The sequence below is a fragment of the Phascolarctos cinereus genome, unplaced genomic scaffold, assembly GCF_003287225.1.
Source record: "Phascolarctos cinereus isolate Bilbo 61053 unplaced genomic scaffold, phaCin_HiC Scaffold_9;HRSCAF=440, whole genome shotgun sequence".
NCBI classification, from domain to species: domain Eukaryota; kingdom Metazoa; phylum Chordata; class Mammalia; order Diprotodontia; family Phascolarctidae; genus Phascolarctos; species Phascolarctos cinereus.
The window spans coordinates 175,047,868-175,074,596 of record NW_027556402.1 but is presented as its reverse complement, the minus strand read 5'-3'; the positions used below and the strand labels follow the sequence as shown (position 1 = coordinate 175,074,596).

At 34.0% G+C, this 26,729-nt stretch overlaps 1 protein-coding gene across 2 annotated transcripts in view; it reads right to left on the bottom strand.

Annotated features, from left to right (window-relative positions):
* Window positions 1-373: 373 nt before the first annotated feature.
* ADGRA3 (adhesion G protein-coupled receptor A3) overlaps window positions 374-26,729 on the bottom strand; it is a 150,622-nt gene continuing 124,266 nt past the window's right edge. For both annotated transcript variants that reach the window (XM_020992518.2, XM_020992529.2), the window contains 5 exons: window positions 13,099-13,223; window positions 11,480-11,603; window positions 6,323-6,468; window positions 2,115-2,210; window positions 374-1,943 (listed from right to left, as the gene is read on the bottom strand). In XM_020992518.2, coding sequence (XP_020848177.1) covers window positions 701-1,943; window positions 2,115-2,210; window positions 6,323-6,468; window positions 11,480-11,603; window positions 13,099-13,223 — 1,734 coding nt within the window. In that variant the 3' untranslated portion in view covers window positions 374-700. The remainder of the gene's footprint in view (window positions 1,944-2,114; window positions 2,211-6,322; window positions 6,469-11,479; window positions 11,604-13,098; window positions 13,224-26,729) is intronic.

Below are 26,729 nucleotides of genomic sequence, written 5' to 3'. Positions count from 1 at the left end.
CTAATTAATAAAGTTGAATAGAATGCCACCTAAGAACCAGTTAATCAGAAAGCATCAGAAGCAATGAATCAACCAAGGGGACACAGAAAAATAAATGAAAAAATCAAATCACATTGAGCATTACTATACCAGAAAGGAAAATATTTTACTAAGCTTAAGTTGCTTTTCCTAAAGTCAACAAATGTTTTAAAGATCCTCAACAAATATATTTGATTCAAATGTGAAAGTCAACAGCACAAACCATTTGAAAGACCTGCTTTTTACTTATGTGTAATTTTTCTGCTGAAAATCTCCTAAAATATCAACTGTTTAAATTTTCACAGTAAGGATGATAGTATATTCTGAAATACAAAAATATAATAGATACAATGGGGAAAAAACAAATACTATTTATTACTTAAATACAAACTTGAAACATGATATAGACATTATATCAAAAGTTCAAGAAGATGCAAATCAGATTTACAAAATGTCTTGTTCTGCCTTGCCAAATAAAACAATGCTAAAAAAATAAAAGTCACAGAAGAACATTTTTAAAGTAAAAACATTTAAAGTATCATCCAAAATTATAAAAGTTTTATTCACAAATTCTCTTCTCCACCCTAAGGTGCCTGTAAACAGTTTTTTAAAAAAATGTTTATAGATTAAAGGAATGTCTATCACAGTTCGCATAAACTTCTATCACTGAAGCACAACAATGCTACACAGTAGTTTCATGCTTCCATAATCCAGTCCTAATATTGCCAGTGCTGTCTGTACTCAGCAAAGGTCCATCCTGTCCATTGCTTTTAAGTGGTCCATTTTGTATAGCCAGATTTAGGCCATATGACTTTTGCTGGCTCTCAAGTTCAACTACTATTGGCTTTCTTAATACATCCTTTTTGTTACTGGTAGCAATAGGCTTTTCAAAATTTCTGCTGCTTTTGGGAAGTGTGCTACATGCATCACTGCTATCTTGTTGAGGTTGGTTATATTGCCTCTCACGATAGGCTAAATAAGCTCTTCTACTCCTTGAATGTCCTTCATTATTGCCTGGTCGACTCTTAGGTAGGCCATTTTGAACACTTCCTTCCACACTGGTGGGGACATCATAGGCATATTCTCTTAGGACTGTAAGTCTGCTTGCACGATGTCCTTTACTTCTGTTTTTATGATGTCGACTTGGGTGTCCATTTGTTCGAAACTGAACTTCTACTGGGGCCACATGCATTTTAATATCATTGTCTACTGAGTGTTCAGTTAGACTATTATCAAGCTGAGGAATAGTATTTGGTGGAAGAGCATTACTATGGCACTGGGCTGCAGCAGCCTGTAAATTTGTCAGTTTACAGCCTTGTGAAGAATTTTTTACACTTGATGCACTTTTATTTGTGCATGAAGATTCTGCACTGCTATTAGTACATTTAGGAGCTTCTCCATTAGTCCCAATGGAACTAGAAGGCTGAATGTTGACTTGCACTGAGTATGCACTCCTTCCAGGACAACATGTGGCAATCCAAGCAAGTCTAACATCTTCTCTATTAACACAATGATGCATCATGACAAAAGCACTAAGACTTAAGCATGTGGCTCCAAAAAAACAACTAAAAACCAAGTCCAAAGGGTAATATAACGAAACAGACAAGGCCCCCAAAATCCACAATGCAACATATAAAAGTAGAGTAAGACTGGCTCCTAAAAGCTGAGAATGAAAAGTGTGTTCATTTTCCAATGCTGATGTAGAAACCAATGATAATGACATTGAATCCTGATGATTTACTTCTCCATGTTCACTGGTTGCCAATCTTTGCTGCTCCTCAGCTGGCTCTTTTAGTTCAAATTTGCGTTCAGGGTGTCGTTTCAACTGAATAAATATGCTCAGAAAGTACATGCAGTTTATGAAAATAATAAAGCTGGCAGGTCCATAAAAGGCACCTATGCTAGGTTCCCAAGCCATCCAGCAACTAAAAAAAGAACAAACCCATAAAATAGATCAAGATGGACACTCTCACAGAGTACAAATTTCCACAAATTAGTTTTAAAAGGGTTGAAATGTATATTAGTGCTTGTGGAAATCCTTCCAAAAAGTCACTTTAATTTAGACAGAATACAAATATCTGTTACAAAATACTCACTATGGTGCATTCGGCCTACTGCCATAATTCTTGATGTTAGCTGCTGCTGTTATTCCACATACAATGATAGGGATACCACCACCAATAAGGTAAAATCTAGAATAAGTAAGAAAAACGGGTATTAGTCATTTTTCTGATGCTCCTAAAGGGACAATTTCCAGTTTCTCAGCCTCTCACCTCCAGAGTACCCCGGGCCCACACTCAATGGCTCTTCAAACATTCCTGATTCTATTTCAATTGAGAAATGTTATTCTCTCTAGAGCGGTAAAAAGAAAGCATCACTAAACTGCCATGCGGGCCATATTACCATATGTATTTTGAACATTATAACTATCTCTTTCTCCAATAATATAATCATATGAGAAAACCAACTTATTTGAGGGCTAGTATAAGCAGATAGAAATAACTAACAAAAGAGTAGTCTACTTGGGTTTTAAGGATGAATAAAACTGATCAGGTTCTGCCACCTTGTGGACAAACAAGGCAGAATACTTAAATAGTGGATAAACTGTCCATTCTTCCTATTGTTTCATATTACACTTGGAAATAGAATTAATGCTATTTTTTGAGTCCACAAGATGTTTTCCCACTTCATATGAAAAGGTATATTGATCAAATCCTCTTTCCCATTTTAATTCTTACATTTGGTGGCAAGTGCCTCTCCAAATTAGTAATTTTGTGGTAAAAGCGTCCATATAGCAAAGGAAAGAGAACATACAGGCATAAAACTTAATATCCCAAGTGTATTTATTGAAGGAATTTTTAGAACTGATTAGGGCCTCAGCAAGATCAGAGAAAGAAGATGCCACAAATTCCTAAGTCTGTGCCACAAGGAGGTTTGGGGAGGAGATAGAGGGGGAATTACTAACAGCTCTAACAGTAGCTGCCTAGCTGTCTTTACATGCCCCAACACTGATGCAGGCCTTCATCACTTCATGCCTGCCTCAAGTCTCTCCCCATTCCACGTGATCCTCTACTATGCTGTCAAAATGATCTTTCAAAAACACAGATCTAACAATGTGGCACCCTCATTCAATAAACTCCAGTAGCTCCCTATCACCTCCAGGATCAAATATAAAATCTTCTGTTTAGCTTTTAAAGCCCTTCATAAGTGGCCCTACATTTCTGTCTTCCCTTAATTCTCCTCCACACGCTCTTAGATCTAGTGATGCTGGCCTTCTTGTTGTTCCTCATCAAAGACATTCCATGTCCTTCTGCCTTTTTATCTTGGTTTCCTGGTTTCCTTCAAGTCCCAGCTAAAAATCTTACCTTTGGGATTTAAATGCTAGTGTCTTCCTTCAAAGATTATCTCTAGTTTATCTTGTGTGTGTGTGTGTGTGTGGCAACTGAGGTTAAGTGACTTGCCCAGGGTCACACAGGCAGTAAGTGTCAAATGTCTGAGCCCACATTTGAACTCAGGTCCTCCTGACTCCAAGGCTGGAGCTCTTTCACCTGCGTCATCTACCTGACCCTCTGGCTCATCTTGTATATATTTTGTCTATACATAAATGTTGCTCTGTTGTCTTCCTTATTAAACAATAAGCTCCTTGAAGGCAGGGACTCGAATTGCTCGCATTTAGTACACTGTGTGGTACATAGTAGGTGCTTAACAAATACTAGTAGACATGATTTGCTATATATAAGATAGACCAACAAAGAATTACCCAGGACCTAGAGCAGAATTAAATTGATCAATTTTTAAAATTTATTTATACATATACAGAAATGCCAATGGGAAAAATGGTTGAGATTCAGTTTTATTGATCAATTATGAAAAAAAAAAACAAGTACAAAAAGACTTTATGGACTTACTGGTAGTTATGTAGGTAAAACATGTAATGACATAGGTCATACATATCCATATTCATTATTATTAAGGAAATCCTAGAGGTTCTTAAAGTATTACTGATAAAGACTTTAGCCTATTCCCAAGCACTGGCCAGAGAGTAAGGCTGGGCTGGCAGGAAGAAGTGAGACCCTGCTCTCCCAATGACCACAAAAACTGTACACTAACACAATTACCCAGTGTCTACACACATTTTATTAACTGCTCAATACAAGAAAGTGGCAGCCAGACTTTAAACAGAGGATTTAAATTAGTTCAGGATGCTTGAGAAAGGGGAGGATGGACATCTCAGCTTCTGGACCAAATGGACCACAGCAGTTACCTGGAGAAACAAAAGTCACCTGCATCCCTCTACAGTTTAAAAGTAGAAATGTCAGTGCAGATGTCAGAGTAACTTCTATCTTTATCCAGTTCTGCCCTTCTTCCTTGACCCAAGGAAGGACTGGACTAGCAATTTAAAAGCAATACTAATTAACTAAAAATGCCCAATTAAAGTAGTTCTATCAAAGTCTTATTATCTCATCATGGCTTAGAGGTGACCTCAGATTCTTAAATGTGATGCTAACATAGCATAAACTCTGACAAAACTGGAATGCTTTTTAAGTAACTGCCACAGTACTGGCTTATATGTCTGTCATCAGTTCAATAAGTTATTAAGAGTCTATCACTATATGCAAGGGACACTGACAGTTGCTAGATCAACCGACTTAAATTCAAGCAGTCTCATCATCAGAATATTGGCCACCATATGAGAACAGCATTTGGCCACAGGAATTCACAAAGATCACTTATTATTAAGATATAGAGGGGTTACAATCTGCATTCCAACCAATGAAATAACTAACATATCATCAGAGTTTGGGATTAAGGACCATAAGCATATAATAATTATACATATAAAATGAATATGTACCAAATTAAAAGCTAGGTTGTGCAATGGATAGGGCACTGGGTCTAGATTTAAGAAGACCTGACATACTTTATTATGTGACTCTGAGCAAGTCACTTAATAGCTGTCTGCCTGAGTTTCCTCATCTGTAGAATGAGGTTAATAATAATAACTACCTCCCAGGGTGGTTGTGACAATCAAATGAATTAATATTTGTAAAGTGCTCTGCAAACCTTAAAGTGCCATATAAATGTCAGTTATTATTGTTGATTACCAATGTCTCCTTGTGTCATAAAGGCATCCCTGGTTTCTGAAAGTAGAACAGCAAGCTTTGGTAGATGCTTTCAAGCTGGAAAGGCTTTGAGTATGTCTTTCATCAGAGATAGTATGTCTGCTGTCTAAGGAACAATTTAATTCTGAGAAGCTCATTAGGCTGGGGCATAAGAGTGATTAATTTTTCAGCCAGAGCAACAAAGTATCAATGATCTACTAAATAACCGTTCTAGTGAGGGAAGTATTTACAACACCACCAACAAAACACATAAATGAATGAAATGTAATAGTCTTCTGCCAGGTCTGCCTGCCTCAAGTCTCTTCCCACCCCAATCCATCCTCCACTCAGACACTTAAGTGATTTTTGTAAAGTCCAGGCCTGAACATGTCACCAATTCCTCCCTACCTTTCAAAAAACTCCAGTGGCTTTTCATCATTTCAAGGATCAAACACAAAATGTTCTATTTGGCATTCAAAGCTCTTCATGACCTAGACCCCTCCTACCTTTCGTCTTCTTACTCCCCAACAAGTATTCTTCAATCCAGTGACATTGGCCTCCTGGCTGTTCCATGAATAAGACATGCCATCTCTTGGCTCTAGGCAATTTCTCTGGCTGTCCTTCATACTTGGAATGTTCTCCTTCTGCTCCAACACTACTGACCTCCCTAGTCCTAACTAAAATCTCACCTTGTATGGGAAGACTTCCCCAATCCTTCTCAATTCCAGGACCTTTCCTTTGTTAATTATTCTTATTTATCTTGTATATAGCTTGCTTTGTATATAATTGTTTGCATACTGTCTCTTCCACTGGATTGTACGCTCCATGAGGGCAGGAATCTTTTGCCCATTTTTGTATCCTTAACACTTAGCATAGTGTCTGGCACACAGTGGGTGCTTAAAAAATGTTTACTGATTGAATGATTGAAAAACACTAATAGATGTTCACATATACTAGGTCTCCACAGCTTGCTACTAAATAACATAGCTGAATACTCATAATCTTTATATTATAGAGGAAACAGACTAAGTATAAGTCTAAACCTACCTTTCAAACAGACACAAATTCAGGTTGAAATATAACAGGTTGGCTTATAAGCCATAAACAATAGTATAAAAATTTTAAATTCTATTATGGTTCATCATTACTTTATGTAATAATTTAAATGTTGCCAAAATCTATTAAAGTAAGTTATCTTATACCTGAGCATGGGCCTTGGAGGAGGTGGAGGCTCATCAGGATCCTGACATCTCTTAGCCTTTTTAGTGACTTGTTTATAGATATTTCTAGCTGTCACTCCCACCCACAGTACTGTGGCAAGTGTAGAGTAATGGAGAATTATTCCAACCTGGAGGACAAGGTAAGAATAGCATATCAGCCTTCAAAAATCACTGAAATTTTTTTTTATTTTCAACAACAGTTTATGTTTACTGACACCCTCTTTTAATTCAAATAAGCAACTACCTAAACATCAGCAAATGGAACACTCAATTCATAGTCTTGTTTCTATAAGTGATTTCTAAGCTAATCATTTATTTACACTCTCTCTTTGTGTACACACACACACACACACACACACACACACACACACACACAGAGTGCTGTTCTCATTATGGGAATTTTAGCAGATCAGAAAAAGTTAAATTTCAAGAACTAGCTTCAAGAAGAACAGCAAAAAGAAATGACACTAACTTCTAATAATTATCTATATGTTAATATCCTACATAAAAAAATCAATCCTTTGAGGTGCTAACAGTGCCAATTACCCATATGTTTAATAAACTAAGTTGGGCATAGGTCAAAATACCAATGTCTTAACATACAGAATTACTATATGAGATGAACTGTTAAAATTTAAAAATAGCATTCTCTCTTAATGATAGCGTGCTAGAACATGTAATAAAACATTAAGTGTCCTGTAACTCATGCTTACCACTGGTTCCAAGATGGGTAAAAATTTCTCTGGAACAAAATAACTTTTCAAAATGTATTCTCAAGTTTAAAAATTCATCTATGACGGGGAAATTACACAGAAAATAAAATGCTGAAGTTTCCTTGAAGGATTACTTGTTGCTTGCTTTTTCTATTTTATGACTTCAGTTCTAATTATTTTAAAGAAAATTTCTATATGTAAAGAAACTGCCTATTCCCAGGAGATAGCTCATTGATTTCAAACACATCAATCTTCTTAAGACAATAAAATTTCAGTACAACAACAAAAAAATGAGTAGTCTCCCTATTATTTTGGGATTTTTGCTATCAGTAAAAATAGAAACCCAAGCACTAAAATTTATTTTAGGAAAATAAACATTATTTACTTTTGTACAGTTCCTAGTACCCTTGAACAAAATGAGTTTTGTTTTTGTTGGAAAAAAAAAATCAGTTAATTAGTCTCTGTCCTAAATGTTAGAATATCACAATGACTCCAGATGATGTAAGGGTTGGAGTCTCAGTTCACCTATACCAATAATAACTACTCTAGTCTAAAGAAACTGAAGCAAAGCCTGATTCTTAAAATTTAATATTAATTCATATAAGCTTTCTAATAATACAGCCAACATGAAATATGCCACATATCCATATTGATGTGATCTGAAAATAATATTCATATATCCATTCTGAAATACTTGGATAATCATCTCTTCTATTCCTAAAATGAGGGAAAATACTTCCCTAGTTTTTAAAATGTCAAAGTACTAAATATTTCCTATGACATTATTAAGTTTTTTGAGCAAATCTAAAAAAAATCAGAAACTTTTCTTGTTTAACTTCAGTGGATATCATAATATGGATTTTTTTTCATAACAGGAAGTTTCAATACATGTCAAAGTTTGTTTGATAGCATGGTTCTTTAAAATGTGTCGCAAAAACTCAGAACTGGAAGACACTCTAAGTACAGTGGTATTTCAGTGTTTTGATGACACAACTCTACTGCATATTCAAAGAATCACAGAATTTCAGAGTTTGAAGGGACATCAGAGATCACCTAGTTCAACTCCTTCCTGAATTTTAAATCTTCTTTACAACATCTTCGACAAATGGTTATCCAACTAACCACCTCCTAAAAGCATTTTATTTCACTTTTGAACAGCTCTAATTTTTATACAGAATTCAAACTGCCTCCCTGTAACTTCTATGCATTAGTCCTGATTCTGCCCTCCATAGCTAAGCAGAACATGCCTAATTACTCTATAACCTTTAAAATCTTTGAAGACAATGATCATGCACTTCCTTAAGACTTTCATTCTTCATGCTAAATGTCCACAGTTTTTTTACTTTTTTTTTCTTTTCAATAATATGGCATCCTCTCAACATCCTAATTGCCCTTTCCTGGACATACTCAGGCTTGTCAAAGAATTTCAAGTAAGATATACAGAGAAGCAGGCCTATTACTTCAGATGTGGTCTGATCAACACACAATTACAGTAGACTTATTCTAGATGATGCTTCTATTACCACATACTAAGATGGCATTAATTCAAATGGAGTGAGGAAAGTTGAAAAACTAAGATTACTCCTGTTCACTTCTGTAAGTCTTAAGTATTTCCCTGTTCCCTTTAACTACAGAAAAAGCATGGGAATTGATATGATGTATTGGAGATAAAACTAGATTGGGAGTCAAGATGGCTAACAGCCTCTTTGAGTCTCTTTCTCCATCTGTAAAGAACAAAATTATATGTACAAAAAAGTTTTTGTGAGGATTGCTTGTAAATTTTAAAGCACTATGCAAATGAGTTATCACTGCTGTTATTAATATCATACTTATTATATCATTTCTAACTCTACCACAAACTAGATATAACCTTGAGCAACTCTCTTCAACCATGTGGGCCTGTATTTTTCTACCAACAAAATGAAGGGGTTGAAATAGATGAACTACCAATAACCCAGGCAATGGCATGATTATCAAATATGCAGCTGCCACAAAACTAGGCAACAATAGCTAACACATTAGATGGTAATCAAGACCTAAAAATGTCTTGACAAGGTGGAACAGTGGGTTAAACCTAGTAAGATGAAATTCAATGGCTATAAATGTAAAGTCTAAATAGGCTCAAAAATGTAACAAAAGTACAACATGTGTGAAGCTTGCTTGCAGAGCCTTTATCTGAAAATAATTTGTGGGATTTAGAGGCCCTACCAGCTCAGTAGGAATCAAAAGTGTGATGTGGAAGCCCAAAACACTAATGGGATCTTGGACTACATTCAGAGAAGCACAGTTTCTAAGAAAAAGGAATCCTTCTTTCCTTTGCCCTGGCCAGACCACATCTGCAGGACTGTATTCAGTTCTGAGGGCCAAAGTCAGTTTACAGACTATAATAAGCTAAAGAATAACTAAGATGGTAAAGGATCTTAAGTTTGTGTCCTTAAAAAAGAATGAAGGAACTAGAGACATGGAAACCAAGAAAGGTTAAGGAAAACATCAGGATAGCTGTCTTCAAACATCTAAAGAGCTATCATGTGGAAGGGGAATTTGATTTATTCTGTTTGTCCCTAGAAGCCAGAACTTAGAGGAGGTGGAAACTCAACTTAGGCTTGATAACAGGAAAAATTTCCTAACAATTAGAATTGCTTAAAAGTGTAATGGGCTGCCTCTGGAGGTGGTTCATGTTCCCTCTTCATTGAATTATCTTCAAGCAGAGGCCAGATGGCTGCTAGTCGAGTATGGTGTGGTAGGGATTCCTTTCAAGTATGGCCTAAGAAGGTATTGTGGCCCTTTGCAACTCTAAAATTCAATAATTCCATCATATTTTGTACCCAGCAGTTCTGATATACTAGGTTTTCACATACGTTCAGGGTAAAAATTTTCTCATTCCACAATTATAAAATTGGTTAATAAAGTAATTTTATGAAATCAAATGGAATTCTATTAACAAAATTAACAAAACCACTGTGCATAAGATAATGCCCTAAATAATGTCTTATAAATGTATTCAAAATCTCTTCAATCTTGCAAAATTTTATTAAGTCTACAAAATATAGAATGATTCTGTAATTATTTATTAACACTACCCTTTCTAATATCTTTTCATGGGAATAGAGTATAAGTATTTGCATTCCAAAAGTATTATTACATTTTTTTAGACCTGTGTCTGATCTGATTTACATACAAAGTCCAAATTTATTTTCAGACCTGTCTTAACCTGAAAATTAAATGTGGCCAGTGTCTATAAACTGATAGTTTAGCATGGTATATACACTAGGCACTAAATTAAATGCATTTATCATTACCTTATTTTACGGATTATAATAAAATTAATTTGGTGTCAGAACATTTTAGACTTAAAATATATTTACTAAATGTATAAATACTGATCTAGGACCCTGTGAGTATGGAATAGCTTTAAAACAAAGGATGGCTAAAAATTATGTACCACCACAGAGAGAATTAAATCTATTTTCATTCTCCTCCCACAAAAAAAAAATTGTCATATAGCATTAGATATGTCTTATACAGGGGTGGGGAACCAGCGGCATTGGGACCACATAAGGCCTCGAGGTCATATGTAGCCTTCTAGGTCCTTGGGTGTGGCTTTTTGACTAAGACCAAGTTTTATAGAAAAACACTTTTTATCATTTATTTATTATTTGACTCAGTCAAAAAGGCCACACCCAAGGACCTAGAAGGCTACATGTGACCTCAAGGCCACAGACTACCCACTCCTAGTCTTATACATACAAAATCTAATACATGATATCTGGGAAAGGAAAATATTGTTATGGTTCAAATTTTTTTTCATGAAATTCTTCCTTCTCATCATATTTACCACTACTGTTCTACAGAACACAGTTGAGAATAAAAATGAATAATTTCAAATCTTTCAAATATATTCAAAATCATTTAAAATGGAGACTGTAATTGGCAGAGGTAGCCGTATGAAGGCTCTATGTAATGAAACATGTGTAATAAAAAGATAATCTTTAAAAAGTACAACTATTAATGGTTTTAAAATATCTCTTGCATTTAATACTTCCTGATTTTTCCCCTCTCCACTTTACAAATTCTTTTCCTTACTGAATGAAAGTATAAGGAACACACAATACTATGAAATTCTATGTGGTTCATGTTAGTGAAGTATTTTATTCTAAGCAAAATCTTTTAACAATCCTTTGAATTAACTATTTGGAACTAAAACAGAATTAGTCCAGCTAGCAACTATATCCTTCATCAAAATGCATTACACAAAAGCTGCATAAGAAATGTATTCAGAATAAATGCTTGCTCAGTGGTACTTATATTTTTTTAATTTGGGCCTAATAAAGTGTGGGAAATTAATTTTCTAATAAGAGTTCATTGTTTTGTTCCTTTGTATTATATTTTCTTGTTTTCAGAGTTTCATATTTTTGTAAAAACTTACTGCTTGGCAGATGCTGGCATTTTTGGTCTGAGTTATGCCTCCAACAAACACTCCGCATGTCAGGAAAATATGAAAGCACAAGTTCACTAGCATGTGCCAGCTTTTAAGGCTGATCCTAATTAAACTGTTTTTAAAAAAAAGGCATCATTTTAATACATAATTTAGTAAAGATTAATCATAAACAACATTTAAAACATTACAACATTTAAAATATTCATTGGAAACATTCATTTAGTAAACATTAATCATAAATATACTTCACCATCAAATTTACCAACATCATTCATTTAAAAGGGAATGCTTCCTAATTCATGAAAGAAGAAATTATGTTAAAGCTATAAAAGATATTTTACAGGAGTCAGAAAAACCTGGGTTCAAGTCCTACTACTGATACATACTGGCTATGTGTTACTATCTATCACTTAATCTCAAAGTGCCACAGGCAATTCTCATTGCACAGAAGTACAAACATGCATTTTGGAGTTTCCTCATCTGAGACTCCCTTTATAAATGGTATCATAGGTCCAGTCTCCATCCTATTTTATCCTATCTTTAAAAAATTAATAAAAATTCTATAATGCTAAATATTTCAGTAGCATAGTTCTTCTGGATTCAATGTTGTACAAAGAACAATCCATTATATATCAGGAAAACATTGATTAAAATTTAGAAGGAAAAACAAATTCTAAAATAAGGATTATGGTTATTATTATAAATAATTTCATCATAGTATATTATAAAATTACAGGTACATTTGTCCTATAATTTGTCTTGACATTTAGCTATACAAGCACAAACCCCCTAAGCCAATGATATATATATTTTTTAAATGACATTTGGAAAAGGAAAAAAAATCATATTATCTAGAATCATACAAAGAAAATAATAATACTATTTTTAAATGCAAAATTACTCACAAAGTAAAGATATTGAAAACATGATATATCATAGTACGAGGAACTTTGGGCTGTATCTTGCATCAAATAGCATTATCTCTGTAGAATTAATAATTCCAGTGATTTTTAGCAATTTGGTGAAAGGCTTCTAAGTATACATAAAAATCCTTTCCCCCCCTCCGCTTTTCATATACTTCAGACATGAAGAGAGAAGCAGCAGACTAGGAACCAAAAATCCTTTTTTAACACTAAAAGTTTACTGCTACTGTCTTCAGGGACATGTAATTGTCTGGCAATATTCTATCACTTCAGCTATGAGTAAGCTTAAAATCTCTTTCCACATGTAATACTCTATTCCTAATCATGTGGTTTGTTGAACTAATGGACCTCTTTCATGATAATAAAATCAATTTAAACTGCTGAGCTTGTTAAAATGCTGGGCACATAAAGTTTAGGTATTTTAGTGTGTGCTAGTAAGGACTAGTTGGAGCAAGGATCCAACCTATATTTGGTACTCCCAAATTTAGTGAAGTTTGGAATGTGCCTTTGGAGTTTGACTTTTTTTGCAGCATTTGCTTTTTACTTAGTTTAAAATTCTGCAAAGGAACAGTAATTTGCATAACATAATGTATTAGCTTCTAACCAAAAAAATTATATTTGTCAGTTTTGCTCTATTTAAACAAATGTGAAATCATAACCCAAGCTGTTAATTTTATTTCTTACCTATGATGGTATATATAACTGACATTGATCATTAACAAATTTAAGAGGAGAATTATAGATGTGGCATATACAACAGGATGTAATAGATCAGCTGGCTGGGAATATATTTCAGATCCTGTCAAATCCTAATGGAAAAAAAGAAATAACGTTATTCTATCTATAGTTTTCTTAAGATTAACTGCAAAGGCTTTTCCAGAGACATAAAATACAGTGAGAAAGAAACTCTTGGCCCTGTATATTTCAGATACACCCAAATTTTATATTTGCTATCTATTTTACTTAGCTACGCCATGAAGAATGACTTGATTGTCTTAATACCTACTGAATTAATCTGTCACACTTTAATTCAGATACAGAAAGAGATATGCATAAGAAGTACACATCAGATAGCAAACTCTCATAAGCAGTGTAGGAAGGTACTGTTAGAGATTTTATTTTTCAATTAATACATTCAGTTTCTGTCATTTTGAATATTTCCTGAACAACATGGTAATTAAAAGATAGTAAAGTGGTCCAAGGGGCCTATGTTTCCATTACAGAGCCACAGACCGCTCTGTATCGTGTTTGTGCTTCCCTCTGATATGACTTCCATATCCTTAGTTCTAAAAACACTTTCTGTACCCACCAGAACTCTAGAACTCTTATTTAGGAAATAGAACCTTGGGTTCTTCAGGTACTTTTAGCTATGAAAAAAAAATTGGGGTAGAAGGGATATAAGGATGGCAATCTATAATTCTTGAAACTAGAATTTCCACTGTAATTTTCAGTCACTGGGACATAGAAAGCAAAGAAATTATTCATAAGAAACTGGGTCCACATTGCCAATAACCTCCAAATCAGCCATATGGTCAAAATCAAGAAGAAACTGAGAAGGAAAGCCAGCATCAAGGAGTAAACTGGTAGAGAAACACAGTGGTAATATATATATGGAATTAATCAAATAAATTCAATAAACAATTATTAAGTGCCTACCACATGCCAGGTGCTGTGCTAAGCATAGAACAGAGAAATATCCCAGGACAACGAGAAAATTATGGAAGTTCCAGAACTTCACAGCTGTATTACATAGAATTTTAGACCTTGAAGGGACATTGAAGTTCACCTTATTCAACCCTCTGAATTAACAGTCAACACAAAGGAAATCAATAATACTATTAGTGAACACTACTCCCAGTTGTACTCAAATATAACATGAAAATAGATCTGTGATCTCATCAGTTTGGAAGTCTCCTCTGAAGAAGCTGACCCTTCTTTTGAGATTCTTGTACACATATCCCCAAAAATTTGCCCCTTGGGGTCCACCCAACAATGTGCCGAAAGATCAATAAATCGTAAAAGCTGTCCACCTCTCACTTCTTAAATCTTCCCATTGTGACCAGCTTCCAATCATGAAATTCTTGATGACATCTTTTGACGTTATAAAATAAGAAACTGGGAAATTGAAAGGAAATAGATGGTTGTGTAATCAAATATAAAGTGGCTAAACTGATACCAGAGGAAATTAATAACTTAAATAGACATCTCAAAGGAAGAAAAAGGTGATCAGAGAATTACCCTATACTGTTTCAAGACTACTACGTCCAGACAGATTCATAGCATGGTTCTTTCAAACTCTCCAAGAACCCATATCCTATAATACGTAGATTTTTCAAAAAAAACAGAGAAAGAACATCATCCAATAATTTTATGAGACAAATACGATAACCAGTGAAAGATTACACTAAAAATAAAATTATAGGTCAGTTTCCCTAATGAACATAGTTTTTAAGATGTTAAATAAAAGATTAGCCAATAAAATGAATATTAAAAATTATCCATAATATTTTAGCATCTTTTTTACCCTCCATGTAATGCTGATTCAACATCAGAAAATGATCAACATAACAAAACATTTAAACAAAAACAAGTATACCAATATATGCAGAAAAATTCTTTTGAAATCACCCAAAATTTAAAATCCGAAATGATTCTGACAAATAAAAATATGACATTAATTTAAGGAACAACTTTTAAAATTTAGTCACAACGGCAATTTTAAGTCCACAGTGGATAAATAGTTACATCACAGGAACAGACAATTTTCAAAAGGAAAAACTGGAATTGTTACTAATACTTTTAAGAAATATTCAGTATCACTAACAAAAGAAATGCAAATTAAAACAAATTCAAGTTACCACCTTTTACTTATCAAATGTGGAAAACTGAAGAAAACAAATTTCAGTGCTGGTGAGGAAAAAACCAAGTATATTCATTTATTGTTAGTGTAACTGCAGATTTGTAAGCTCTTTTTATAAGAGTAAAATAATGGCCCCACAGTAAGCTATGAAAGTAACTTTATACCTTTTGAACACAAAATTCCATTTTTAGAAATATACCCTTATCAAAATGAAGGAAAACAAGCATTATCGATATAAAGATGTTCATATCAGTATTATACATAACCACAAACTACAAAATGAAATATTCAATAGCAGAATGGTTAAATAAATTGTAATACAAATGAAATGGAACACAAGCATCCATTGAAGACCAACAGGCATGATAATTATGAAGAAACTATTAGAGTTCTATATTAAATACTTCAAAATTTAAAAAGCAGTTATGGAAATAATGTAGTACACATCAACTATGGCTACATAAATGGAAAAGAGAATGCAAATGAATGGACAAATAGAGATTCCTAATGAGGATTTAGGAGTGACGGAAAAATGTTGTGACACTCCACACATTTAAATTAATTTATATAATGACAAAGTTTGACTGAGAAGAGATGAGAAAATACCTTTTCCTTCTCCCTATAAAAGTAGGAAATTAAAGGTGTTTTATAACCATTCTCAGCTGACAAGTTAGTTAGTTTTGCTGAACTCTGTCCTTCTCTACTCAAAATTCCCACACACGTGACCCCAATCCCATCCCCCGGTCTTTTTTTTAATTCTCTGTTACAGGGAAAGGTTCTCTGGATAGGTATGTATTTGGAAATAAAGATAATCTTATTTTTTTTAATTAAGCTAATTTTTTTCATTAACAGACACTTCTCCCACTTCATTTCCCCTAAACCCAGAAAGAAAAAAAAAAGAGGGCAAAAACCTTGTAACAAATATGCAAACAAATTCCTACACTGGGCATATCCAATAATGTAGGTCTCATTCTGTATTTAGACTCCATCTCCTCTCTGTAAGAAAGTAGGCAGCATTTTGTATCTTCAATCTTCTGGAATTACGGTTGGTCATTTCATTAATCAGAATTCTTAAATCTTTCTAAGTTGTTCATTTTTACAAAGCTGTCATAACCTAAATTTTCTCCTGGTTCAGCTCACTTCATTTTGTATCAGTTTATACAATCTTCTCAGATTTCTCTGAAACCATCCCCTTGGTTTCTCATTGTTGTTAATGTCACAATAGTATTCCATGACATTCATATTGTTCAGCCATTCCCCAAATGATGAATACCCCCTTAGTTTCTAGTTCTCCATCACCATAAAGAGCTGCTATACATATTTGTGTATATAAATATAAATTTATATCACAAATTAATGTGTCCACCTGTGAGTGTACATATATACATATATTCACACACATACACACTTCTCTTTTCCCCTGAATCCTTTGTGGTACAGACTTAGTAGCAGATAATGGATATACACAGTATATTAAGTTCTGAGGCATAGTTCCAATTTGCTTTCCAGAATGGCTAGACCAATTCATAATTCCACCAACAATGCACTAGTGTATTGTGCCACAAGTGCTACAATATTTGTCATTTTTCTGTTATCTTTTTCAATGTTATGCAGGTGAGGCAGAAACCTCAAAATTGTTTTAATTTGCATTACTCTATTAGTAAAATGGAACATTTTGCCCATTTTATCTTCTGTGATCCTCTCTAATCTTTCTTTGGTCATGAATTCTTTCTCATTTATAAACTTGAAAGGTAATTTCCTTTTTGTTCCACTAATTTGTTTATGATGTGACTTTTGTATAAAAGTAATATATCATTTGGAGCTTATCTTGGAACATAATGTAATCTAAACCTAATTTCTGCTCCACTGCTTTTCAGTTTTCCCAAAAGTTTTTACTGAATAGTAAGTTTTTTTTAAAAAAATACTCTCTTAACATTTATTAAATGAAAATTTAAGAACTTCAGGTTTAAACGCCAAAACTATACCAAGCAAACAGCTCATTCAACTTCTTTTGGAAGACATTCTTTACATATTCAAGGAATAATTCTTTTTTTTTTTTGAGGGGGAGACAATTAGGTTTAAGTGACTAGACAAGGGTCACACAGCTAATAAGTGTCTGAGGCAGGATTTGAACTCAGGTCCTCTGGACTTCAGGGCTGGTGCTCTACCCATTGCACCACTTAACTACCTCTCAAGGAATAATTTCAACTTCAATATTATGATGTGAAAAAAGAATTTCTTTCAGAGGATCACAGACTCTGAGCTAGAAGAGATCTTAGAGGTCATCTAGTTCAATTCCTTCTTTTACAGATGTTGAAACTGCAGCTCAGAAAAGAAAGTAGTAGTAGTAAATGGAGAATTGTTATTTGAACCCAGATTCGATCTTTCAAATCTGATGGAGACTACCCCCCGCCGATACACCCTTCAAGATTCACACTAATCCAAATGAATTTACTTCCATGATTTAAAAAACAAAATTTTTAAATGGACATTGACAGTATATAGCTATCAGAATGGAATTCAAACAGTTAATGTGCCAGGCACTTTCAAACAGGTAAAAGAATTAATGAATTTTGATTTAGGCAAAGTATTAAAACAGCCTTCTTTTAAAACCTTTGTTTTAATTTACCATAGAGTACTCTGGGGAAAAAAATCAAAAACCCTTCAAAAAGTATCATCGACTTTTATGCAACTTTCTGGAACAACTTAAGTTTCTTTCTTTGGTATTTTATTGGATACTTGATTTTATCTGTTTGGTCACTCCCTATATTAATGCAGATCACAACCCTTCTATATCCTTTACAATTTCTGTCCTTGTCTTGGCACAAAAAGTTGGAACCTCGCCATAGCCAACTTAGAAAATCACAGTTGGGAAGGATAACATCTATCTACTCGTCCATTATTAGTGAGTACATACCTGGTAACAAAAGCTAGATATGTGAGTTTTATCAGTAAGATAAATTAAATAAAAAACAATTCAAAATGACAAAATAAATGACAGGATGAGAGGATAAAATTTAAAGCAATGAAGTAGTTACATGTGTGATCATGAAATGGACAATTAAAAATGTTCTTAAGTCTTGACTTAAAAATCAAATAAAACATTGGGTAAAAGAGACTTTGACCATCTCAAGCAAATCAACATATCTAAAGTAATAATTCTAGATTCATTCAGGCTTCTATAAACTATCTGGCACACAAGAGGCAATGTGGTATGAGGGAAAGAATAATGAACTTGGAATCTCTGTTCAAGTTCTAGCTCTGCCAGGTAATAGTGATATGAACATGGGAAAGTCCCTGGACCTCAAGGTCTTCATCTAAAAACTGAAGAGGGGACCCTGGAGGCCAGCTAGACAGCCTCTAAGGTTACTTCTAGCCTAAAATCTATGACCTTATCACCTATGCTTACCTTTAAACATGTATTATTAAATGTCCATGATTTCATTAGTATGGATGCTCCCTCAATCAATGTATATTTTATGTCCTTCATGCCTTCTGGTTGTGTAATTCTTGTCCATGGTGTCATAGAAGTCTTCTACTTAGAATGCAAGCTCCTAAGGACAGGTAATGTATAATTTTCATCTTTGTATCTCCAGACCCTAGTAGAGGAACTTAATACACGTTTATCATATTTGAAAATGAAGATCAAAAAAATCTACTCAATAGGCCAGAAGACTTCTTTCAGTTCTTTTCAAATATAAAGACTGCCCAACTGCTTTTCACATCATTTTCTTACTGAGGCAGCTGGTGGTACAACAGAAAGAGTGCTGGGCCTGGAGTCTGGAAGACCTGAGTTCTAATCCAGCCTATCCAGCCCCAGATACTTACTAGCCATGTAACCCTAGAGAAGTCACTTAACCTCTGTCTGCTTCAGTTTCCTCAACCATAAAATGAGGATAACAATAACACCTATCTCCTAGAGTTGCTATGAGAATCAAGTGAGGTAATATTTGTAAAAAGTACTTAGCACAGTGCCTGGCACATTATTGGCACCGTAAAAATGCTTACTTCTGTCTCTTCCCTCCCTCTAACCATATAAATCACAATTAATGTCTTTTATAATACTTCTTAAATAGAAGTTGCCACTAATAACACATCAATGCCTACTTATGTTTTTCATGTTTCTGTTACCTTTTGAGTTCTCTGTAATTTTAATGCCTTTAGGAACATGGGATTCTAGGATTTATAGCTGTCCGACACTTCCAGTTAAACAATGGCATTAAATAGAAAGGCTCTGCAACACTAAAGACTCTGATATTCTTTAAAGTACTGTTCAATATGCCAAATAAATCAGTCTAGTATCCTTTCTCTTATTCAATTTCAGGCCTACTTCATTATTCATCGTCAGCATTTGTCCAAGGTTCTTCCATTGATAGCTTGACACCCTGTCTGTCCAGCTTCATGTTAGCATTTCTTCTACTTTGTTTTTCTAGCGTGGATGGTCAGACTGATCTCTTTTAACTTCCTGTGGTTTTTATTAAGTGTGGTATTAGTCTTGTGTTCAGTATCATTAGTATAGTATCACCTGTAAATGGGCACACTGGGAAACCTCAACATCAATCTTTTATTTGGACGTTAAAATAAATATTTTCTAAGATAATGACTGGCAAAGAGCTCTAGAAAACATTTATCCTTTTGGTTAACATACTAACTGATGTAAATACTCAGGGACTTGTTTAAAAATTTTCCCTCTATTCCATCTGCTATGGAATCTTACACAATTTTCACATACCCAATCTAAAATAGACTCTGAAGAGGTACCTCAAGGATGTATTTCACTCTCAGTCAAATATTCCTCTATAATAAATAATACTAAACAGAGGGATTAAGATATTCTTCATCAGCTACATGACCATAAAGATTAAACCATGCTGTAGAAAATGGCCTTCCTAGAGAAGCCTTCTTGTTTTCTTCTCAGATTTACATTAAAAGGAATTTGTTCAATATGCATATATACCATTCTAGTGAAAATTAAGTAGTAATGAGAAAGCAGCCATACAGGTCAGTTGCCAATGTCTTCTTGGTCACCCACTCCCCAACCCCCCCCCCTTTTTTTCAGCAAAACACTGACATCATTTCCATTATTTTAGAATGGTTTTGTTTTTTTTTTTAAACTGACACCTATGTTAATCTGTTTTTTTTCTCCTCATGTCCAGCTGTTCTTCCTGATCACATTATCTTAAGTGCTAAAACCACTTCTTCACATGGTATGTTGAGTTAGGTGTAAAAGTGGCAGTTGGTCAATCTACTGCTCTTGTTGATGAGAGTAAATCACTATAAAAATAAGAGCAGATCTGTTCTATTTCAAATCTGTTTGTTGTTCTCCTTCCAATTTTGTAAGCAAACATAAATCCATAGGACAACATGAACTAGCTCGATTTCATGCCAAATTCTCTGGAGGTCTATTTTCTCTATTTTTGGTAAGGCTATGTTGTTTTTTTGCCTTCTGGCATTTCCTCCTACAGTATTTTACAAATGATCTTGTACTTTAAATGAACACTGCAACGGGCTGCTATGTCTCTTTGCTTTGTAAGGAGACTGATTATTTGTTAGGTAGGATGGCTTCTACGATCTTTTAGCTTCCTTATGTTAGTGAACATTTTATATTATAACAAGTCAGTGTTCTGAATTCTATTTCCCATTTTTCCATTGGCTGTCACCTATTTAAACATGTCAGCCTAGCTGAAGCTGCTTCAATTGTTAGCAATTCCTTTTCTTTCATTCTTCCAATTTAGTATTTGCTTTGACCTTTTTCTAAATATTTTATGATATAACTATACATAGTTTCCACTAAATTCCTAAGCCAGTTTTACACTCTCAAGATTAATTGAAGCAGGCAGCTAGGTGGTGCAGTGGATAGAGCAATGGCCCTGAAATCAGGAGGACATGAATTCAAACCACGCCTCAGGCCAAACACTTGACACTTACTAGCTGTGTGACCCTGGGCAAGTCACTTAACTACAATTGCCTAAAAAAAAAAATTGGGGGGCAGCTAGGTGGCTCAGCAGATAGAGCACTGGCCCTGGATTCAGGAGGACCCGAGTTCAAATCCGGCCTCAGACACATAACACTTACTAGCTGTATGACCCTGGGCAAGTCACTTAACCCCATTGCCTAGCCAAAAAATAAAAAAAAAAGAAAGGAAAAAAAAGAAGACTAATTGAAGCAGAATACAAGTTTTAGAAAGTTCTACTATGCAAAGCATCTACTACAGGTATCTTATCTGAGGCCCAATGTTAAGTACAGAAGGTTCATCACCAGAAAGTTGGTCAAAGGTTTATTGCTGTTTTTCACTGAAACTCCTGAAATGGTTATAAAAATAAAATAAGTCTTATTCTTCTTTGATCTACTTCTGTTTCAGAATCATCCAAATGTACTTATTAGTCATATTTGTGATCTCTGATTGTATTAAATAGAACAATAAAACAGCTTCTTTCCAAAGATATGAAATAAAGTGAGAATTGGTTTCAAAGTGTTTCCAACAGTAAGAAAAAAAATCATTTCACTATAAACTTGGTCATATTGCCTTGTATTGCTTGCAATCAGTAAAATGAGCTTACTAGATACTAGATTCCATTGCACAGAATAAAAAGAGGGATCTGATTAAGAACTTGAAAAGATCCTCTAAATAAAATCAAAATAAACTTGATACTTGACAACTTGAATGTAAAAATAAGCCCAGGATAGGTTAGAGAAAACTAAGTTGGAAAATACGGTTAGGGATGAAGGAATAAAAGAGTTCAAAGGCCAATAGACTATGCAGATATTTCAGAACTATGTATTACAAATATTCTCTTCAAGAAGAATTGCTAAACTTGGCAGACATGTAACCATACCACTAAAAATAAAATGGATTATATATTATTACCAGCAGGAAGTAACTGATTATAACAACACATAAACTTTCAATAGTTGTATAACTGTATGTCAAAAGTAAATAAAAGTACTATAACATGGCTTAGAAATTGACTGATAAATAGAAAACAGAAGGTAATTTTAAAAAGTTACATTTCAAAGTGAAGAACTGTTATCATCTGTAACTTCTTCCTCTCTCCTTAGCCCAAAAAGCCAACAGAAACTGTAATTCATATTTTCACTCATGTCCTAAAAGGTTAAAATATCAAATGACTAAATCTGATCATTAAAACACCATCTCACTGCAGAAATAAAGAAAAGAAAATGCCTTAAATGACCTTGGTAAAAGTAGCAGACAAAAACTTAGAAAGCAAAAATGAGATTCACTGAACAAAAAGGTAGAAGGTAGTTATCAAGCAGTCTTTTCTGAAAACCTAACAAGAACACTGTACCACTGAAATCTTCCTCCTATACCTTACTGTAAGATGCTTTTTCAGACCAAGAATAAAACAGAAGAATTTATGTTTCTATGGGTCCAACCAGACTAGAAGAGGTTTGAGTCCAGGCTAGACTACTCTTGTCTGCTGTTCCAGGCCCAGTCCAGCTAAGCAAAGAAGGGCTCATTTTAAAGCAGCTGGTCAACAGGCATTTATTTTCTTTCTTGCCAAAGCAGATGGTGAAAATATCCACTTAAGCATGAAGGAATACAATCCAAAAGAATAAGGAGGAACAGCCTCAATACGGCTATATATTATTGGAGCAGTGGATAGAGCGGCTGGAGGCAGAAAGACTCAATTTCCTCAGTTCAATCTGGCCTCAGACACTAGTTGTGTGTCCCTGGGCAAGTTACTTAACCCTGTTTGCTTCAGTTTCCTCATCTATAAAATGAGCTGGAGAAGAAATGGCAAACCACTTTGCCAAGAAAATCTCAAAATGGGATCACAAAGTTGCACACAACTGAAATGACTGAATAACAAAAAGCAACATCAATGAAATCATAGATCTCTCAGTTAAACATATAACTGAATATTCTATCCCCCCAAAACTGTTAAAGGTAATACTTGTAATGCAAAGTAGTCTGGATATACACATATACACATGCATATAAGTATGTATGTATGTATGTATGTATGTATGTACGTATGTATGTATGTATGTAGTTGGTTTATCTTGAAAACTGTACCTAGCTCTGATATCTTGTTTTTAAAGGAAAAAAACAAAAACAAAAACCTGAATCTAAAGGGTTTGTATCATCCTAGTACTTAATCAAGCAGTGAATTATTCACTCTTCTACACAAAAGAATGAATAACTACAGTTAAAACCAGGGGAAAAAAAATCTTAACTACTGTAGAAAATGGAAAATGAAATCCTCTCTTAGAGGTGACAACTGACATCATTACTAGATAGACTCAGAAAACTTGAAAAGATGTTAAGAACAGAAGAAAGAAAGGAAACAACCATTTATTAAGCACCTAGTATGAGCCAGGCATGATGTAAGTGCTTTACAAATAAATCTCTTTTGATCACCACAACAACTTTGTAAGGTAGATGCTATTACTATCCAAATTTTACAGATGAGGAAACTGAGGCAGATAGAGGTGAAGTGACTTGCCCAGGGTCACACAGTTAAAACGTATTTGAGGCTGAATTTGAACTCAGGTGTTCCTAACTTCAAGCCCAGCATTCTATCCACTGCACTGAAGCTATGCCCCAGGATTCTGTTTTTAAAAAAGGAAACAGACTACAAAATCCATAAGAAGTGTTTAACTTTAAAGATTAACGCATTTACAATCACTGTCTTGTGCCATTTAAATCACTATCACATTTGTAATAAAATTAATTAAAATCTGTGAATAATAACTGAAAAATCAAAGGCAATAACATCTCATGTAGTATTATTTGCTCACCTGATTAAGAAATTATAAATTACAAACAGGAAAAGAAACCTAAAGACATAAACAGCAGAGAAAGTAAATTCTGAATTGTTTTAAGGTTTTGTTTTTGTTTTCCCTAAGACATGCTTTCTTACTACAATAGGGAAATGGGAAAAGGTACCTTTTAACATTCATTTTCTCAACAGAAAGCAAAGAAAGTCTGAGATGTACTTTCACAATACGAATTTCAAGGAAGAAAAGATACCAGACATCATTAGAGATACAGGAAAATGCTCTCTATATTTATAGAGATTTTAAAAACTAGATATCTACATTCAACAAATTTAATTCAATAAACATGTGCAGCAGGGCAATGAGCCATAGAAATGAAGGTGCTAGGGATATGTAGATAAAAAAATAACACAGTTCCCCCTTAAATGATACAATTTAAACAAAAACAATTGATATACAAGGTAAGTGTGAAAAGGGCAAAAGAGAGCTCTAGAATAAGGGCTATGAGAAAATTTGAAGTGGGAAGATCAACTTCAGCCAGGATGATCAGGGAAGATTTCATTGAGAGCCTTAGTAACTAAAAGGTTTTGCAGAAAAAGAGATTTCAACAGTCAGAGATTAGGCCGACTTACACTGTTAGAAGAAGCCTGCATGAATGCATGGCAGTAGAAAAGTATCAGAACCACTGGAATGATGTACACATGAAAAGAAGCTAAAGAAGGAAAGGTGACTATTCTAACCACTAGCATTACAATGGGTTCAATAATTTTAATACTTTAATAATTAAATTGACTTGTGATCTTACCAAGAAAGGCATTTTCACCATAGACATAGATTACAAATTATACATGCCTCCTCATCTTGTGCAATTGTTTTTTTACACACCCATTCCTAAATCTTCCATTAAATCATAAAATCCTCTTTGAGGAGGGGCTATATTTGCCTTTTCTTTGTTTTCCCAGCACTAGGCTCAGGCCTGGCATTGGCAAGTGCCCAATAAATGCTTGTTATTTTGACTTGAAAAGGGATCTACCCATACTTTGGATGCTTCATTAAATATTTTAGGTATCTCTACATGAAGTTCTGCTTTTCTGAATACCTCCAGTAGCTTCTCTGCTAATTAACAATTTATTCTACTTTTATCCTCCATCTCCCAAGCCTCAGTCCCTATATGACAGTTTCTGAGCACACCTGTCTAAATTTTCTGCATTCACAATTCCTACCTCTCTTACACTCTAGCTTCCACAGTCAGCTATGTAAATACCAAACTAAACAAAAACATTTTTACTTAAGAGGTTGATTCCTTTGCAGATAGGAGTGTATAAGTGCATGAACCTATTTTACTGAATTTTTCATTCAAAAGAATTCATCAGAAAGCATTTTCCTGTCTTTTGTCAGAATGTGGAAAATAATTGGTTTAATAAAACTGTATGTTCAAATGATACTCGTGAAAAATAGAGTTTTACTTGTGCAAAAATATTTTAAAATAAGAAAAATAAAAATTATGGGATTAAGTATCAAAGTTTAAAAAATTCCTTTGTAAAATATTCCTTCAACATTATGTAAAACTTTTTAACCTCACAGCTTTCAAACCTTGATGCTAATTATTTTGGAAAACAGCGACTTATTTTTTATAATGATACCCTTGCCTAAGTTATAAGGAATAGCTTATATTGTTTTCTGAATACTCTTGATGTATATCACTTTGCTGCCTCTGGGTGGCACAATAATATTTAAGAAAAATTAATATAAATAACACTTGCTAGTGTATTTTTGCTTTAAAGAATAGTGCATTACACACTAAAGAAAGATTAAATGTAAATACACAGGATCAAAGAATGGCCTACTCATTCCAGAAAAGGATTAAACTAATTAAAATGGTTTAAAACAATAGCTCAGAAGTTCAAAAATAGAAACATTAAATTGATGATAGATTAAATGAGAAAAACTCAAACTACAGTATGTCATGCAATGGTATTAAAGTTTGAAAAATCTTTTTTTCATAATCCATATTTCATTCTTTTAAATTTTTTATTAAACTCCTATGCAAATCTGAAACAATTTGCTATTTTCCAATACTATTTCTCTGTCATTATTTTTGCTTTATTAAGATATTATATGCCATACTTAAATCATATATTTCCTGAGAAATTCCAGTTTTATAAGAGGATATGCTTCTCATGACAATTTGTGTGTTGTGATTATGAAGCAATAAGACTGCTTTCTAAATGTGCCTTTCTGGGACATCTTATTATTTTATGGCCATGCCATGTATGACAAACTAAATACCTCACCTTCTATCACTGACTGGACAAATAAATAACACTTCTGGAGGAGAAATTTGTCAGTTCTGGTCATACCAAAAATATTGTAAACATGGCTGAGGAGTCAATGTGAGTCTTAAGTTCTCACCTCTTGTTCCATATATCATTTCTCAGCCTGTACAAGCCAATTTAGGCCAAAAAAGAAGCAAAACTGGAGGGCCAAGAAAGATGCAAGAAAGTTAGTATAATTCTGTAATTTCAGACTAAACTAGTTGTATGTGAGAGTGTGCGTGTGTGTGTGTGTGTGTGTGTATGTTTAGTGGAAAAGAATAGAATCTAAGAAAAAAGAATCTTTCTAGTATTTTTATGCAAAAAATTCCTTCCATTTCTTTGCTTAACATTCTTTATAAGCCAGAAATAAAGAATACTGGATTTAATCATGGAAATCT